At 43.5% G+C, this 21,130-nt stretch overlaps 1 protein-coding gene across 4 annotated transcripts in view; it reads left to right on the top strand.

The window, feature by feature from the left end:
- Nucleotides 1–21,130, top strand: part of LOC131940750 (uncharacterized) — a 63,197-nt gene that overhangs the window by 6,555 nt on the left and 35,512 nt on the right. For all 4 annotated transcript variants that reach the window (XM_059299534.1, XM_059299536.1, XM_059299535.1 and 1 more), the window contains exon 2: nt 5,719–5,880. In XM_059299534.1, coding sequence (XP_059155517.1) covers nt 5,766–5,880 — 115 coding nt within the window. In that variant the 5' untranslated portion in view covers nt 5,719–5,765. The remainder of the gene's footprint in view (nt 1–5,718; nt 5,881–21,130) is intronic.

Raw genomic sequence — 21,130 nt, 5'->3', positions numbered from 1 at the left:
GACTGGGATTTGACTTGTTCTATTGACCAATGTGACTGGGATTCGACTTGTTCTATTGACCAGTGTGACTGGGATTTGACTTGTTCTATTGACCAGTGTGACTGGGATTTGACTTGTTCTACTGACCAGTGTGACTGGGATTTGACTTGTTCTATTGACCAGTGTGACTGGGATTTGACTTGTTCTACTGACCAGTGTGACTGGGATTTGACTTGTTCTATTGACCAGTGTGACTGGGATTTGACTTGTTCTACTGACCAGTGTGACTGGGATTTGACTTGTTCTATTGACCAGTGTGACTGGGATTTGACTTGTTCTACTGACCAGTGTGACTGGGATTTGACTTGTTCTATTGACCAGTGTGACTGGGATTTGACTTGTTCTACTGACCAGTGTGACTGGGATTTGACTTGTTCTAATGACCAGTGTGACTGGGATTTGACTTGTTCTACTGACCAGTGTGACTGGGATTTGACTTGTTCTATTGACCAGTGTGACTGGGATTTGACTTGTTCTACTGACCAGTGTGACTGGGATTTGACTTGTTCTATTGACCAATGTGACTGGGATTTGACTTGTTCTACTGACCAGTGTGACTGGGATTTGACTTGTTCTATTGACCAGTGTGACTGGGATTTGACTTGTTCTACTGACCAGTGTGACTGGGATTTGACTTGTTCTATTGACCAGTTTGACTGGGATTTGACTTGTTCTACTGACCAGTGTGACTGGGATTTGACTTGTTCTATTGACCAGTGTGACTGGGATTTGACTTGTTCTACTGACCAGTGTGACTGGGATTTGACTTGTTCTATTGACCAGTGTGACTGGGATTTGACTTGTTCTACTGACCAGTGTGACTGGGATTTGACTTGTTCTATTGACCAGTGTGACTGGGATTTGACTTGTTCTATTGACCAGTGTGACTGGGATTTGACTTGTTCTATTGACCAGTGTGACTGGGATTTGACTTGTTCTATTGACAGTGTGACTGGGATTTGACTTGTTCTATTGACCAGTGTGACTGGGATTTGACTTGTTCTATTGACCAGTGTGACTGGGATTTGACTTGTTCTATTGACCAGTGTGACTGGGATTTGACTTGTTCTATTGACCAGTGTGACTGGGATTTGACTTGTTCTATTGACCCCACTCAGCTAGAGCAACTCTCGCCAGACGTCTCGTTTGTTTTCCTTCTAATGCGTTTGTCGAGTACACGGCGCTCCAGCACTTAAAAAAATATGAAAATAAGGGCGGGAGGGGATTTTGTTTTACTCGTATGTCGGAAAACACTGGCCTGCGCATGCGCACTGCAGTTTATCGATTTTTTTTTTCATTTTCCACAAATATTTATCGCATTTTCAAAAAAAATAGATGTATAATAATGTCATGGTTGACTAGATTTAACGATATTTATTTTAAATTTGATAATTTCGACACGTAAAAAGTTATCTGTAAACATTTTTAAAAATAATTTCAAACATGAAAAACATTAACGTGGTTAGTGGATTTTTTTGTCAACAGAAAATCGATTTTTTTCGTACCGCCATTCTTCTCTTACAATCCTCTCAACTAGGCCAACTGCTGCTATAGGTGTGACGTAACTTCCGGCTCAGACGTTTCTCCGGCTTCTGCTACCGGCCGCCTCCACTTAGATCGAATTGATTGCTGTCAATGTATTAATTAACGTGTGTTGTAATTATCTAGGCTGCATTAACTTGTGCTGTAATTAATTAGTGATGTAATTAATTAGTTTTTATAATATTTATTATATTTTAAATTATATGGCGACGAACTTTGATGTGAAGAACATTACTCTACTAAATGGGCTGATAGTTTAATAAAACATAAAGGATTTTATTATTTTAATTTGAGTACTTTTAACGAGATCGTATAGTGTCTGGTCTTTACTCAGACACACCCAAAAGTGACTCATGTGGTGAAACGAGTGACCGCTTGACCATTATTTCATGTCTCGTGGCGTCTTGTGGCATTGATGGAGTCAAGCTTTGTTTACCTTTAAATGGTGATGGCGACCTTAGCTCAATAAACTTTGTTTCCTTTTAAATCGTGATGGCGACCTTAGCTCAATAAACTTTGTTTCCTTTTAAATCGTGATGGCGTCCTTAGCTCAATGAGCTTTGTTTACCTATAAATCGTGACCCCAAGGACAGGACTAGAAAAACAACTTGACTCAACTGGGATTCGAACCCCATACCTTTCAACCCTATTGTCTCTTCGTCATCGACCGACCCAACCCCGGACTGTTGTCAAAACAATAAAATGTTTACATCACGTGACGCCCGTACTCCCGCCGTAACCCGCTCGACCTGATCCCACTGAGCTCATGTCTCCGATTGATAATATTTTGACACACAACAAATCGACAAGTTCTGGAGTTTTTGTCCACTTGGCAGGGAAATCAAATATTTGCAGCCATGGAACAAAGACATTCCGGTATTGGCGATTGTTGGGAGCCTTTCAACACTCATCGACGTTAAACCACGCCCATCGTGGGCTTGTAGGCCACGCCTACAATATAGGCTGGCTACACCTCCACAACGCTCACTCGACAATCATTCGTTTGGGAACTACCTCCCCCCCCCCGGCCATCTAGCATAGGGTTATAAGCCACGCCCACAACATGCGAACCACGCCCACATCATACTCGAGTGAACCCCGCCCACAACATGGACTAGTGAAATACAGGTTGACAAGTACCGTAGTTTAATGATAATAGTTAATTTGACCACTATTTTCATTTGCGAGTGTTCTTTATAACACAACGTTACTACCTCATACACATGAACATCTTGTAAGTTAAAATAACCAACGGCTACATCAGACAAAAATTAGATCATACCGACTGTTGTAAGGACCTAAGAGGACACAGACAAAGGAAATTTTAACGAAATAAAATACATTGCTGACTCGGGTGTTTAAAAAAAGGCATTAAAATTGACATTAATGCTGAACGCCATTCCGTGATCGCGCAACTGGCAACCCAGTCTTGGCCGACAGCTCGTCAAAAAATCTGGCAACCCGTGTACGTGTTTCTCTGTGTTTCGCCAATGAATGTTAATGTGTGATCACGCCCCCACCTCGTAGCACATCAATCTCCACCCACTTAAATCCTCGTCGCCATTCAGTGCTGCTAGATTTCTCAGCCGAGATTCTGTAAAACAAAACTCAGAAAATGAAATGCTATTTGAAATAACATTTCAATGCATCTTAGAGGTAGAGCTGTTTTAGACGAGCGTTGGATGATTAGGACAAAGTGATCCTTGAATGTAACAATTTTACTGGGAGAAGCGGGGGCAGGGTGACATTGACAATGTTGGCAAGGTTGCTGACCATGGTTATAACATTTGTATAGGGACAGCTCTATATAGATCTAGAAACCAGCAGATCTCTTCGCTGGGGTACAGTTTTAAATTCTGGTTACTTTGGATGATATAGATCTCAATGTTAGGTGATAAGAGGTATGGGTCCAAATTTTTGGTAACTAGGGACATGGGTCTCAATTTTTGGTAACTAGGGACATGGGTCTCAATTTTTGGTAACTAGGGACATGGGTCTCAATTTTTGGTAACTAGGGACATGGGTCTCAATTTTGGTAACTAGAGACATGGGTCTCAATTTTTGGTAACTAGGGACATGGGTCTCAATTTTTGGTAACTAGGGTCATGGGTCTCCCTTTGTATGTGCATTAAGATACGGCAACAATATATTGGTTTATAACAAGAGTTGGATTTAAAAATGATATGTTCAGTCCATGATTCACACAGTCATAACTTAATGTTCCGTGTGTGATTCACACATATAATTCACACAACACAATCTGGATGTTCTGTGTGTCATTCACACAGCACAATCTGAATTGATTGTTTCACGAAGGATTCGCTACTTTAAAACAAATATAATTTCGATGTTTAGTTCGCTGTGTTTTACTATTCTCTTTCAAAGGTTTCAAAGGTCTATTGTTTCGTTTCTACCTGATCGCTCGTTTTGTCTCATCTTTTATTTACATCAGGTGGTGTTGTTGGTCTAGGTAGATGTCATCAGATATCATAGTTTTCCTAGGTTGATGTCATCAGATGTCATTGTTGGCCTAGGTTGATGTCATCAGATGTCATAGTTTTCCTAGGTTGATGTCATCAGATGTCATTGTTGGCCTAGGTTGATGTCATCAGATGTCATTGTTAGCCTAGGTTGATGCCATCAGATGTCATTGTCTGCCTAGATTAATGTCATCAGATGTCATTGTTAGCCTAGGTTGATGTCATCAGATGTCATTGTTTGCCTAGATTAATGTCATCAGATGTCATTGTTTGCTTAGGTTGATGTCATCAGATGTCATTGTTTGCCTAGATTAATGTCATCAGATGTCATTGTTAGCCTAGGTTGATGCCATCAGATGTCATTGTTTGCCTAGATTAATGTCATCAGATGTCATTGTTTGCCTAGATTAATGTCATCAGATGTCATTGTTTGCCTAGATTAATGTCATCAGATGTCATTGTTTTCCAAGGATGTCATTGTTAACACCCTCCTCACTCCCCCTCCCCACTTCCAAATATTGTCTAGAGCCTGATATCCCCACACACTCCCACACATTAAAAAATTGTGAGTGGTCACGTCATATGCACCCCGAGCTGCGTCCATTAATTATATATCAGACAAACACAAAACTCCCCGACCCCCCGGGGACGGGAGGGGAGTGAAGCGGCTCTGTAAACTCCACCAGGGTCGCTTGAGGCATTATCTGGCATCATTTTATTTTCGTTGCTCTTTAAAACTTCGACATTTGGGAAATATCGAGATTTTAATACTCTCTAGACGGGCTAGAGAAACGGTAAGAGATTTGACACGTTTTATGAAGAAAAAAAACAATGGGTGGGGTGGTAAAAGGGGAGGGGAGTAAATTCGGGGTGGGTGGGGAGGCTTGGTGGAAACTGTTGATGGGTAGGTAGTTAGGTAGTAGTGGTGGTGTGTGTTGGGGGTGGGTAACTAGGTGTGGAGAGGGGTGTAGTGGTGGGGTAGGGTGGGATGTGGTAGAAAATATGAGTTGGGCTATGTGGTGATTAAATTTGAGGTGTTAGCTAATGTGGAGTGGGGGGGGGGGGGGACAGTAACAGAGCAAGAAAAAAAGACGAAGCGTGCAGTGTAAGTGTGTGTGTGTTTGTGTGTGATGTCAGATGTGTGGTCAGTCAATGAACAATGGTCAATCGCGACCAAAAATAGAACACTAATCAGGCATCTCCTCCAACCATCAGTCATTGGATGTCTTGCCCAATCATTTCATTACTTTTAAAACAACAGTGCTTGTAGCTAATGTGGGACGGCATTGTCGAATGGTAGGGCAGTTAGGTGCTCTCCGGAAGGTAGCGAGTGCGGGTCTCGGTTCGGACTTGTGACTGTAAGACGTCCCTGAGTCCACCCAGCTGGGGAAATTAAAGTCGACTGGGTTTAGTGCTGACTACACCATCCCTTCATATTTTATTCAAATACCGAGGTTTAAGAAATATATGAACTCTACTTCATCTGCCCAATGAATCACTAGGGGAATGTTTTTTTTTTTCACTTGCGAAAAAAAAAATTCAATTAAAAAAAAAACACGATACATTTTAAAAACAATGACTAACTATAAATATTATTTGACGTTAAAAACAAATTAAAAACAAAGTTAATTTATGCATGAACTTCTTCTACCACCAGCCATGAGCCAATCATCTGGCTGCAAGTTGCCTTAAAACCCAAATTCTATGGAGTACCTCGCCAAGTTATCTACCCTGGGAATGACGTCACGACCAATGAAACAAGCCGCAGTGGTCACGTGTCTTCTTGCGGTGTTTTTCTCAACTTGTATCAGCACTAAAGGTAAGTCTGCCCTGCTCCTGCCAGTTAACTTATCACCCTTTAGTTGAGCTAACAGCAGTTTATGTCCCTCCCCCCTCCCCAACTCCACCCCCATTCTGCACTACAACTACACCCAACTTTTATCCTGGGAAATAGAATTCTATCCCCTGTCATAGAGACCATTTAAAGTTTTTCTTTTTATTACCCAAGAAAGGATTAAATGTGCGATTCACGAAAATAAAACCCCCTCGCTTTATGCACATAACCAGCATCGTTCATGAGAAAATTTCCCGTCTTTTCAGAAGTGGTTGTGGGGATCGATACAGGCGATTGATCGGTAAATCTTTTCAATCCTGAGCCCTTATATTGTGTTATCGATACCTTCATTGTGTTAAAGCATCGCTGCTTGCTTGTATTGTGTCCGGGCCTGTCCACGAGTGAAGGAAAGATTGAAAGAATAAAAAAATCTCCCCGGATAAAATTTTGTGGGCGAAAGTTTCCTCAGCACCGTAGGTTGAGGAACTCGTGTGTTGGTCAACAAAATCACGTGATGTCTATAGTACGCTGTCACGTGACGCACATATTTACTTACAAGTTAATATCGATCAGTGACGTCACTAGGTCTGGTGTCACACGGTGCAGGAAATGTAGGTGGCGTCCAATGATTTAAATCTCTGGACTATGTGGGCGTACGCAAATCTCTAGGCTATGTGGGCGTACGCAAATCTCTAGGCTATGTGGGTGTACTCAAATCTCTAGGCTATGTGGGTGTACTCAAATCTCTAGGCTATGTGGGTGTACTCAAATCTCTAGGCTATGTGGGTGTACTCAAATCTCTAGGCTATGTGGGTGTACTCAAATCTCTAGGCTATGTGGGTGTACTCAAATCTCTAGGCTATGTGGGTGTACTCAAATCTCTAGGCTATGTGGGCGTACGCAAATCTCTAGGCTATGTGGGTGTAGGCTATGTGGTTGTAGGCTATGTGGGTGTAGGCTATGTGGGTGTACTCAAATCTCTAGGCTATGTGGGTGTACTCAAATCTCTAGGCTATGTGGGTGTACTCAAATCTCTAGGCTATGTGGGCGTACTCAAATCTCTAGGCTATGTGGGTGTACTCAAATCTCTAGGCTATGTGGGTGTACTCAAATCTCTAGGCTATGTGGGTGTACTCAAATCTCTAGGCTATGTGGGTGTACTCAAATCTCTAGGCTATGTGGGTGTACTCAAATCTCTAGGCTATGTGGGTGTACTCAAATCTCTAGGCTATGTGGGTGTACTCAAATCTCTAGGCTATGTGGGTGTACTCAAATCTCTAGGCTATGTGGGTGTATTCAAATCTCTAGGCTATGTGGGTGTATTCAAATCTCTAGGCTATGTGGGTGTAGGCTATGTGGACGTACTCAAATCTCTGGGCTATGTGGGTGTAGGCTATGTGGGTGTAGGCTATGTGGGTGTAGGCTATGTGGGTGTACTTAAATCTATAGGCTATGTGGGTGTAGGCTATGTGGGTGTAGGCTATGTGGGTGTAGGCTATGTGGGTGTAGGCTATGTGGGTGTAGGCTATGTGGGTGTACTCAAATCTCTAGGCTATGTGAGCGTACTCAAATCTCTGGGCTATGTGGGTGTACAGAAATCTATTCAGATATACTGAAATCTACAAGCTATTTGGATGTGCTCAAATCTATAGGCTATTTAGTCTCAACCCATCACCCCCCTCCTCTTTCTCAACACACCCTCCCGCTAATGTTTGCGCTTCACTAACTTATTTAACAACCATTAGCTATTAACTCAACTGGTTACGCTAATGATAAAACTACATTACGGGGCGGTTACTCTAACTGAAGCCAGCATTAAAATAAAACAAGCTCTGTACGTGGTTGTCACCCTTGTCACAAGATGGACAACATTTTTTCTTTGATAATTTAGTGTAAACGGTCGAAAATTTGATTCTGAACCAAAATTGAATTGTCTATAATTTTAAAAAATCTAATTTCAACTTTCCATAAACAGCGTTTTAACATAAAGTTTAGAGCAACTATCGAAAAACAAAGTTAAAGAAATAAATGATCGGATAAAAGAAGAAATGTGAATCTACATGATGACATAACATTTTTTTGGGAAGTACTGAGATCTTGAGCGCAGTTATTTCAAACATTATCTAACTTTAAAAAAAAAATTAAAAAAAAATGACATAATATTTTGCTATTAAAATGTATTCTTTTTAAAGTAAAGTTGAATTTTGATGTTAAAATAATTGTCGGACAATGAACACCAGACCTGTGACCTACACACCAGACCTGTGACCTACACACCAGACCTGTGACCCACACACCAGACCTGTGACCTACACACCAGACCTGTGACCTACACACCAGACCTGTGACCTACACACCACACCTCTGACCTACACACCAGACATGTGACCTACACACCACACCTCTGACCTACACACCAGACCCCCGACCCACACACCAGACCTGTGACACAGACCTGTGACCTACACACCAGACCTGTGACCCACACACCAGACCTGTGACCTACACACCAGACCTGTGACCTACACACCAGACCTGTGACCTACACACCAGACCTGTGACCTACACACCAGACCTGTGACCTACACCCCAGACCTGTGACCTACACACCAGACCTGCGACCTACACACCAGACCTGTGACCTACACACCAGATCTGTGACCCACACGCCAGACCTGTGACCCACACACCAGACCTGTGACCTACATACCAGACCTGTGACCTACACACCAGACCCGTGACCTACAGACCTGTGACCCACATACCAGACCTGTGACCTACACACCAGACCTGTGACCTACACACCAGACCTGTGACCTACACACCAGACCAGTGACCTACACACCAGACCTGTGACCTACACACCAGACCTGTGACCTACACCCCAGACCTGTGACCTACACACCAGACCTGCGACCTACACACCAGACCTGTGACCTACACACCAGACCCGTGACCTACACACCAGACCCTTGACCTACACACCAGACCTGTGACCTACACACCTCTGACCTACACACCAGACCTGCGACCTACACACCAGACCTGTGACCTACACACCAGACCTGTGACCTACACACCAGACCTGTGACCTACACACCAGACCTGTGACCTACACACCAGACCTGTGACCTACACCCCAGACCTGTGACCTACACACCAGACCTGCGACCTACACACCAGACCTGTGACCTACACACCAGATCTGTGACCCACACACCAGACCTGTGACCCACACACCAGACCTGTGACCTACATACCAGACCTGTGACCTACACACCAGACCCGTGACCTACAGACCTGTGACCCACATACCAGACCTGTGACCTACACACCAGACCTGTGACCTGCACACCTCTGACCTACACACCAGACCTGCGACCTACACACCAGACCTGCGACCTACACACCAGACCTGTGACCTACACACCAGACCTGTGACCCACACACCAGACCTGTGACCCACACACCAGACCTGTGACCTACATAGCAGACCTGTGACCTACACACCAGACCCGTGACCTACAGACCTGTGACCCACATACCAGACCTGTGACCTACACACCAGACCTGTGACCTACACACCAGACCTGTGACCTACACACCAGACCTGTGACCTACACACCAGACCTGTGACCTACACACCAGACCTGCGACCTACACACCAGACCCCTGACCTACACACCAGACCTGTGACCTACACACCAGACCTGTGACCTACACACCAGACCCGTGACCTACACACCAGACCCTTGACCTACACACCAGACCTGTGACCTACACACCTCTGACCTACACACCAGACCTGCGACCTACACACCAGACCTGCGACCTACACACCAGACCTGTGACCTACACACCAGACCTCTGACCTACACACCAGACCTGTGACCTACACACCAGACCTGTGACCTACACACCAGACCTGTGACCTACACACCAGACCTGTGACCTACACACCAGACCTGTGACCTACACACCAGACCCGTGACCTACACACCAGACCTGTGACCTACACACCAGACCCGTGACCTACACACCAGACCTGTGACCCACACACCAGACCCGTGACCTACACACCTCTGACCTACACACAAGACCCGTGACCTACACACCAGACCTGTGACCTACACACCAGACCCCCGACCCACACACCAGACCTGTGACCCACACACCAGACCTGTGACCTACACACCAGACCTGTGACCTACACACCAGACCTGTGACCTACACACCAGACCTGTGACCTACACACCAGACCTGTGACCTACACACCAGACCTGTGACCTACACCCCAGACCTGTGACCTACACACCAGACCTGCGACCTACACACCAGACCTGTGACCCACACACCAGACCTGTGACCTACACACCAGACCTGTGACCTACACACCAGACCTGTGACACAGACCCGTGACCTATACACCAGACCCTTGACCTACACACCAGACCTGTGACCTACACACCTCTGACCCACACACCAGACCTGCGACCTACACACCAGACCTGCGACCTACACACCAGACCTGTGACCTATACACCTCTGACCTACACACCAGACCTGTGACCTACACACCAGACCTGTGACCCACATACCAGACCTGTGACCTACACACCAGACCTGTGACCTACACACCAGACCTGTGACCTACACACCTCTGACCTACACACCAGACCTGTGCCCTACACTCCGTACCTGGCGTTTGGCCAGTAAACAGCTTGGCCAATCAATACGATAGGTGCTAATGAAAAATGCATCATCGTCAAATGTCAACAAGTCACATCCCTTGTTTCTTTGCTGTCAGTAGCCTGTTAGTTGTAGGCAGACCAGATCGCTGTTTATTAGGCTGTCAGTAGCCTGTTAGCTGTAGACAGTCCAGTGGCTGTTTATTAGGCTGTCAGTAGCCTGTTGGCTGTAGACAGACCAGTGGCTGCTTATTAGGCTGTCAGTAGCCTGTTAGCTGTAGACAGACCAGTGGCTGCTTTTTAGGCTGTCAGTAGCCTGTTGGCTGTAGACAGACCAGTGGCTACTTATTAGGCTGTTAGTAGCCTGTTGGCTGTAGACAGACCAGTGGCTACTTATTTGACTGTCAGTAGAACACAGGTAAGTTTGGTTATCAGAAAGCTGAATGCTGTAATCAAGGACCCGAGCCTTAGCTAACCCTGTTATAAGGATACACGTCGCGAATTTAAAATTACTGCCTCGTACATATCATTAGGATTTGCTTCCCCTGTGTAATGTCTATTGTTCATGCTAAAAACTATTTCTTCATATTCGTGTTGGGAACTCAGGAACACATTTGGTTAGGTCGTATTCCATTCAGATGGATTCAGGAATGTTTGCTATTATACCCCCCCCCCTACCCCTGCCACATAAAGAAGCAAACTTGGCCCCTGGGACAATAATTGCAGCGTACACGTCAGAATGTGTGTCGTAACGTCAAAATGTATGTTGAGATTTCAGAATGTATGTTGAGATTTCAGAATGTATGTTAAAGGGTCAAGTTAAAAAAAAAACTTCGTTGAAAACAGAAAAATCGATTGGTAATTAAGGTTAGGCATTTAAATGACTACACTGAAACATAAAATGTTATGTTTCGTTTTACACACTGATACAGCAAGATTGACACACGGACACAGCAAGACTGACACACGTACACAACGAATTGTAGGCCTACTCATGAACACAACAAGAAGTACACACTGACACCCTAAGATCTATACACTGACACACTAAGATCTACACACTGACACACTAAAATCTACACACTGACACACTAAGATCTACACACTGACACACTAAGATCTACACACTGACACACTAAGATCTACACACTGAATGTCCTGGTTGTGAAAATTCACATGACAACACAGGAATGATCAAACTATACTGTAGTGGTCAGAGGCGGTCAGTGGCGATCAGTGGCGGTCATTGTTAGTCAGTGGCGGCCAGTGGCGGCCAGTGGTGGTCAGTAGACGATAACACCCCTACGTGTTAGCATGACAGCACCGTTTCTCTAAACTGACACAACAATGCCACTAAATGTGACACAACAATGCCACTAAATGTGACACCACAATGCCACTAAATGTGACACCACAATGCCACTAAATGTGACACCACAATGCCACTAAATGTGACACCACAATGCCACTAAATGTGACACCACAATGCCACTAAATGTGACACCACAATGCCACTAAATGTGACACCACAATGCCACTAAATGTGACACCACAATGCCACTAAATGTGACACCACAATGCCACTAAATGTGACACCACAATGCCACTAAATGTGACACCACAATGCCACTAAATGTGACACCACAATGCCACTAAATGTGACACCACAATGCCACCAAATGTGACACCACAATGCCACCAAATGTGACACCACAATGCCACCAAATGTGACACCACAATGCCACTAAATGTGACACCACAATGCCACTAAATGTGACACCACAATGCCACTAAATGTGACACCACAATGCCACCAAATGTGACACAACAATGCCACTAAATGTGACACCACAATCTCACTAATTTTACTAACACCGTAAACACCTCTGCCACCATTACTTGACGTCATGTTTGCTTAATGATGTTGACTTTCAAATATTGATGTGCACATCCTGCTGGAAGATGTCATGTAACATCAGACAAGTCAACATTTCACGCTTAGACAGCGCGTCTTTATTGACTCAACATGCAAATCTTGTTGACATTATTTTGGCATGTTTGTTTTCTTAACGGCTCTGAGTAGTGCTCCATAATACACCTAATATGATGACGTCATTACATATATATTTTCCAACAAAGCACTTTAGTCTAATAGTCTCTCGTTTTCAATAACATGAAGACAAACGTGTACACAGACTATGTACGTCAGTGTCGTAGTACACGATTGTCTCAGTTAAACAATTCACGTAATTTTATTTTACTTGAACAACAACAAAAAATGTATTGGCATTGCTATGTGAAATTGTCCAGTTGAAAGAAAGTAGGCTGTACAGATTTGAAATCGAAAGTGAAACATTATTTCCGGTTCCTGAAATTGTGTGGATATTTTTTGTGTGATCGATCTGATTTTTTCATAGCTTAGCACTAGCAGCTGCAGAGTTAATAATTCAACAAAGACACACTTAAACACACGAGCACACACAGTCGCATGTACAAACACCTCAACCTATAGTCTGACTAATCCTGAGCAGGTGATAAAGTCTGACTAATCCTGACCAGGTGAAATAGTCTGACTAATCCTGAGCAGGTGATGTAGTCTGACTTATCCACCTTATAAAAAGAACTCAACTCTACATCAATGTCGAAATTATCTGCCCTGCCCATTTGTCAGTGAATTAGGTCATGCTAATTAGCCAGGCTTTGACAGAACCAAATCCCATGAAATTAATTGATATGTGACGTGACATTTTCCAATTCTATTTTTGACGCTCCAGGGGAGATGTTTGGGTGGTTCACTTGGCTTGAGATCGCTTAGAACATAGTATGTTTTTAATTGGCGATTTCTAGAAGCTTCTAGAATATTGTAAAATGGCGAGGCTGTGTGCAAAAGTCTAAAAGTAAACATTTGGAGCGTCACGGTTTTATAACAAATGTCAGCGGGGTTTGAGAGTGGGAAGGCGGAATGGACAGAGAAGGGGCAGAGAAGAGGCATAGAGCGGGTAACGACATAAAATGTTTGAAAGTGTAACAGCCCCTCCCCCCCCCCTCTTGATAGTACACAAGCCGATTTCCGATGTTCCAACATCATTTCTCAACATCATCAAAATATGTTCCAACATCATTTCTCAACATCAAAATATGGTCCAACATCCTTTCTCAACATCATCAAAATATGGTCCAACATCATTTCTCAACATCATCAAAATATGGTCCAACATCATTTCTCAATATCATCAAAATATGGTCCAACATCATTTCTCAACATCATCAAAATATGTTCCAACATCATTTCTCAACATCAAAATATGGTCCAACATCCTTTCTCAACATCATCAAAATATGTTCCAACATCATTTCTCAACATCATCCAAAAAGGTTCCACCATGCAGGTATCTAACAAACCAAGCCTTTGGGTCTGTGCGCTGCGCCAATGGCGTTACAAGGCTTATAATACAACTATAAAGTTTTGTAACAATGTTACAATCACATATGATCATGACGACAAATGTTGACATTTTACATGACAGCAGATTTTGACAATTCACATGACATCAGAAGCTGACATCACACATGACAACATGTTGACATTTCACATGACAGCAGATGCTGACATCACACATGACATCAGAAGCTGACATCTCACATGACATCAGAAGCTGACATCACACTTGACATCAAAAGCTGACATCTCACATGTCAACACTCCATTAGTTGACAGGAAGTCGGTTGCTTCTTGCCACCAAAATCAGCGAGGCCACACAAAAAAAAACCCCACACAATAAGACTACACCGCCTCACACAACAGCGGTGTTACTTCCGGTGTGAATGACCAATGAGGGTGCGCTAATGATGTCACGTGGAATTCTGTGACTCAAGGGGTCTGGTTTCCAGTTCCTGGAGGAGGGGATTATGGGCTGGCTTCTCCCCATAGAGCCTCATCGACCACAGTTGCCAGTGGGGCGGGTGGGGGAGGGGTGGGGAGGCAGTGAGGGGTGGTGGGGGTAGGGAGGGATGGGGAGACATGAAAGGTGGGTTTAGATCAAGTAAGAAGCGGGGGGGTGTTTAGCCAGGTTTTTTTTTTACCGACGAAGTGAAAGAGCGAAAATTGAGGGGAAGATAATCCGATGGTCTGAGCTCCGTTAATCCTGGGGATTAAAGTTTAAATTGTCCCTCAGTGTCCGCCCAGTTTTAACGTCTGCACGCAGAATAAAAATCTAAAGTTCTGGACTAGTAAGTCAGTATGTTAACTAAGATATATGAACCTTAACCTTCCTAATTTTGTAGCATATAGAAGTTCTTATAGTGCTTCAAGTTCATATAGTGTTCGTTAGCTTTACAGTTTTTTGACCATTAGTTAGCGAGGTTTATGGATATGGTTACATTTTTAGCTATATTATTTATCCTGCTACTTTATAACCAACTATCCAACTATATCACTTGTTCGACTATAACACTTGTCCAGCTATAATACTTGTACAGCTACTATACTGACCGAGCTTTCGGCTGTACACAGCCTACAAGAACAGCCCTGTTGAATCGATGTATAACTAGAACCTTCCTGTTGAGTTGAGTGTTCAACATAAAACTGCAGCGAGTGTAATTGTTTTCCAGGAGTCATTACCTCAGTTTCAAGACTCAAATTGTCTGAGCTTAAAAAAGCCCCTGAACAATATGTTCGCCTTGCGTGCAGCTTAATTAAAAGCCCTGGCTAATTTGACGCCATCTTTGTGTCATTTCAACTCGTCTAAGGTTATTATTGGACAGTCGGGTGGCGCCATCTAACGAGGGGAGAGAAATCCGTTTTACGTGCTTGTGACACGTCATCAATGAACTGATTACATTCCTGAGAAATTTTTGGCGGGAGAAATACGGACATCGTTTGGTGAACGATCGTCAGCCTCCGTACGACAGATCTTCTTGGCGGGTTCCAACCACTTGCTTCTGTTCTACTTCCAGCCTTAGTGTGCATGCGCACGACACAGCAACTTCCGGAACCACTCAAGCAGCTTTCGGTCAAGTTCTGGCGTTTTCTTTAATTGTGCTTCAGGCTGGGACGTAGCCTTCAACATATACGTATGTGGCCATACATACATATTTATGTATGTAGCCTAACATATACGTATGTGGCCTAACATATACGTGTGTGGCCATACACATACGCATGTAGCTATACATGTATACGTTATTAGCCATGTATGTATCCCTTATTAGCCATACATGTATACGTATGTGTTTAACTTAAACATCTTCTCGCCTCATAATATATTTATTTTTGTTTCTCTATTTAAAATCTGTGGGTGTTGGCGCGGTGGTCCAACCAAGTCTTAATTTTTAGGATTATTAGATCGCTAGTTGCAAACATGCTCTGCAATATCAACTACCTGAAATCCCATTACATACACACATCTATGGGTCCTTATTTTTATTTAAGTTGTCGCTCTATCTTATATTCAGTGTTGGCTTTACTCACTGCCGCCATCCTACTTCAACTACTAATCACTTTGTTACACTCATGGTCATGACTGGTGACTAGACTTTTAACTCTAAATCTAACTACGAACTACTTGAATTAGTAATTGTTAGACAAGGTGACCAAACATAACAATAGACTGTTGTGGCGATGTTGTTCACAAGATGTTGTTTGTAAGCGTTCAAGTTTGTGGTAGAGTAGCTTCAGCATCGGATGTCAAAACCACAAACACAAACGACAAACACAAACAACAAACACAAACCAACATCAGATGTCACAAACCACAAACACAAATCAGCGCACTTCAACGAAGACACAATCAAATTTAATTAGTACTGATAGGTCGTCGTTAAGTGGATTTGCTGGGTAAGGAAGGATGTCTGGCTTAGTTTGATTGGCTGTCTATTGGAGTGGGTCACATCCTGACACGATACGGTCTGGAGCCAGCCAATCCGGGGCCTAGCCGGGTCAGCCGTAGACGGGTCTGTTTGTCCTACTGATGGATGGGTCCTTACTTCAGGACTGTGGCGTCAAATCAAGTTGATGAATTTTTCACGTTGTGGTTTATGATTTTGACACGTCTCTCAAGAGTGATAAAACAACATGGAAGGTTGCCTGTAGCTAGATACATGCGGATAAACTTGTTAGTTGTATGACGTCAACATGTGGATACACGTGTTAGTCGTATGACGTCAACATGTGGATACACGTGTTAGTCGTATGACGTCAACATGTGGATACACGTGTTAGTCGTATGACGTCAACATGTGGATACACGTGTTAGTCGTATGACGTCAACATGTGGATACACGTGTTAGTCGTATGACGTCAACATGTGGATACACGTGTTTGTTATAGTAGGTTGTCCAAATGTTGTAAGTTATCAAATTAGAATCGTGTTTAGCACACCCACCTCCGCTGTAAGAAAACACAGGTTTGAATGTATGTTTAAAAAAGTGTTTGGTGCAGACTGTCTTAACCAATATTTCTTGCATTTAATCCAACATAATCTCTTGTACACTACCTGAAATTATCGGTAAATCTGATTAATCTTTCCTCCTTATATACCCCATAATTTTCCTTTACTGAGTAAATACCATCCTTGTTTCTTGGCCAACAATCTCCGTTTAATGTGGCCAACAGCCATTTTCACATTTTGCCCATATTTCCTGTGTTTTGTACCAGGATAGAGCATTGGTTGTATCCTGAAAAAAACCCTTGTTTTATGAATTTTGACCACGCAGAAACCACGTTTGGAAAATTTGTATTGAAATGAGTTTATAGTGAAAAACTGGTGTTGAAGTTTCATGTTATGAAAACGTTAGATTTTAATTTTCTTACTGATATTTGGAAGAAAAAAGGAAGAATATCGGGTGTGATGTGTGAGAGTGTGGGAGGGGTAGGTGTCGTGTAAGGGCATCAAGTGGTGTGTGGGTACCCCAGCAATGACCTGTATCGAACCCCAGAATTACCATTAAATATTCATGGACCGTTTGGTCACAAACCGGCAGATCGATAAAGTTGGCCAGATTTTTTTGTGGTCGAGAACTTCTACACTTGCCAGGACTAGAAGGTGTTAACCGACTGGGTGGCTCTCTCTTCGAGACTCGCATCTGTAGTAGAGATCTCTCCAAGTCTCTCTCACTCTCTGAACACAAACACACATACATGGACAATTTTTGCTGTCGTCAAGCATGGCTTTGGCCGCCATCTTGATTTAACAAACACGTGTCACGTGGCACAAATTAGGGATAAAAATGTAAATACGGCGTAATTAATTGGAGGCGAGCAGTGGCCTGATGAACAAAATTTGCTGGGGGGGGGGAATATAGGGAGGAGAGGGATTTGATTTAAAACATTTTTTTCTGTGAGAGCTGACTGAAGCCCTTCATGTAGGCAGGATGTTGTGGTGACGTTGTGGTGACGCACATGTGGCGAGCTGCCTGCTCATGTGGGCAAGATGTTGTGGTGACACACATGTGGCGAACTGCCTGTGGCCAACCACATTTTTTGAACCTACTTTGGTTAGATTCAGAGTCGTAGGCAAGTTTTTCACGTGGAGGGTCCACATTCCTCCACATTTATATATGTAACACATCTAGTGCCCCCCCCCCCCCCCCCCCCCACCCCAACTGACTCCACCACTGGTTGAAGTATTTCATGTTAAACCAGACAAGCATCAATGTGAATGGTTTAACCAGTCAATCGGTAACAGTTAGGGTTTAACGAGTTAACCGTGCTAAAGCATTTTTCCGTTGTTCAATTTGAAATCGTTGCTCGCACGGCTTCCCTCAGAGGGGCCCACACAAGGGCCTCGCACTCAACTTGTCTGATTAGATTCTCGCAGATCTGCAGCAGGCAGTGACGTCAAGTCGTTTGGCGCCTTTTTGTGTGCGCTGGTGGAGGGTCCGAGATGAGTACATTTGTAGGCATGTGTCCATCTTACGGGCAACACGTGACACAACTACACTGTCGCGTGTGTTGTACAACTGGTGTTAGACGTGTATCGTGTGTAAGTAATATTGTGGTATGTAATTAATGTGTGTTGTGTGTAAGTAATGTGTGTGGTGTATGAGTGGGTTGGCTGTGTGTGTAACGTGTCTATGTTAAGGTGTGTAGATGATGTGTGTGTTAAGGTGTATAGGTGATGTGTGTTTTGTTGTGTTTAGGTGTGTAGGTGATGTTTGTGTGTTGTGTTGAGGTGTATAGGTGATGTGTGTGTTGTTGTGTTTAGGTGTGTAGGTGATGTTTGTGTGTTGTGTTGAGGTGTATAGGTGATTTGTGTGTTGTTGTGTTTAGGTGTGTAGGTGATGTTTGTGTGTTGTGTTGAGGTGTATAGGTGATGTGTGTGTTGTTGTGTTTAGGTGTGTAGGTGATGTTTGTGTGTTGTGTTGAGGTGTATAGGTGATGTGTGTGTTGTTGTGTTTAGGTGTGTAGGTGATATTTGTGTGTTGTTGTGTAGATGATATGTGTGTTGCTGTGTTGAGGTGTTGAGTTGCTACTGTTCAAGACGTGTCCAGTTTTTCTAAATTTAAAACTGAGTTTGTAAAGACACCTTTAATGTCACCGTGCCCTTAAACTCGCCAGAGTCCCTAGTTAAAAACCATTTTATAAAAGAAATTGATTATTGATCTTTTCCTCGCTGCACCCAAAACTCTCACCCAGCCCCACCCCATCTCCCGTACACAGGAGAAAAAAACCTGACTAATATTCAAACATTGCCCGTTATAGCCCCCTCTGTTCGTTTGCTCTGTTTTATTAACCCCCCCCCCCCCCTCCCTTCATCGGGCCGAACAATCCGTCAACCGTTATGAAAAACTCGCTTCTCACATTTCTCCCTGACTTTAACTTACGCTGGCCCTCACTCAATAGATAGAGACCAACTGGCCCTCACTCAATAGATAGAGGCCAACTGGCCCTCACTCAATAGAGGCCAACTGGCCTTCACTCAATAGATAGAGGCCAACTGGCCCTCACTCAATAGATATAGGCCAACTGGCCCTCACTCAATAGATAGAGGCCAACTGGCCCTCACTCAATAGAGGCCAACTGGCCCTCACTCAATAGATAGAGGTCAACTGGCCCTCACTCAATAGAGGCCAACTGGCCCTCACTCAATAGATAGAGGTCAACTGGCCCTCACTCAATAGAGGCCAACTGGCCCTCACTCAATAGATAGAGGCCAACTGGCCCTCACTAAATAGATAGAGACCAACTGGCCCTCACTAAATAGATAGAGGCCAACTGGCCCTCACTCAATAGATAGAGGCCAACTGGCCCTGACTAAATAGATAGAGGCCAACTGGCCCTCACTCAATAGATAGAGGCCAACTTTTGCTGTGTTGGGTCCTGATATTTAATGTTCCGAAATTGGAACAGCTTTAGTTCCCTGACAAAGTTCCCTGACAGAGTTCCCTGACGTAGTTCCCTGACGTAGTTCTCTGACAGAGTTCCCTGACGTAGTTCCCTGACAGAGTTCCCTGACGTAGTTCCCTCCTGTTCCTACATTACTAGTTCCGGCACTGACTAGTACTGGTAGGACGAGGAGATGGCGTAAGAATTTGAAATGTCAAGACAAAAGTATCTGACACTGTTGTTTGATGGTGTGTGTGAAATATCTGACTGCTGTTTGATCTCAATGATAAAATAGATTTTAATGATCAAGCTTGACACGACCATTTCTCTAGCGGAGTGTAGTTTTATTTTTCTTCTTCTTTGACTTAGTTATTTACCTATGATGACAACATCTTTAGTAAGGGAAAACTATGTAATACATCTACACATACATGCAACCACTGTATTATACACTAAATATACATACAACCTCTGTATCATACACCTACACATACATGCAACCACTGTATCATACACTACACATACATACAACCACTGTATCATACACCTACACATACATACAACCACTGTATCATACACTACACATACATGCAACCACTATATCATACAACTACACATACATGCAATCACTGTATCATACATCTACACATACATGCGACAATTATGTCATACACCTACACATACATACAACCACTGTATCATACACCTACACATACATACAACCGCTGTATCGTACAACTACACATACATGCGACCATTGAATAGCAGTTGGGTTCCACGTAGAAATCAGATTTTTAATTTTATCGGAGTGAAATAGATTGATCTGAAAAGTCTATTTTTTTGTTCCAATGCACCTCCAAGGCCGATTTGAAATCTTTCCCTCTGGTACATACATGGATCATTCTAGACAGTCGTCAATCATTTCTGTTTAATTAATCCCGACCCCCCCCCCCCCTTGTCCCGCCCCTTACATCGTGACGATGGAGGTGGAAAAACTATAAAGTGAACGGGTCAAGTCATGCAGAAAGATTTCCATTACATGGTCCCGGCCTGGGGTTGCTACACGGAGTCGAACAGTTCAGGCTATTCGGAGCTTAGTTCATTTTATTCAGAGTTGAGTTCATGCTGCGCCTAGTTAAATTAGTACCTAACGGAGTTCAGGCTATTCAGAGTTGAGTTCATGCTGCGCATAGTTAAATCAGTACCTAACGGAGTTCAGGCT

The sequence above is a fragment of the Physella acuta genome, unplaced genomic scaffold (assembly GCF_028476545.2).
Source record: "Physella acuta isolate Inbredline_101_S28 unplaced genomic scaffold, ASM2847654v3 ptg000329l, whole genome shotgun sequence".
NCBI classification, from domain to species: Eukaryota; Metazoa; Mollusca; class Gastropoda; family Physidae; genus Physella; species Physella acuta.
The sequence above is the reverse complement of the archived record's forward strand: the minus strand, read 5'-3'. Positions and strand labels throughout refer to the sequence as shown.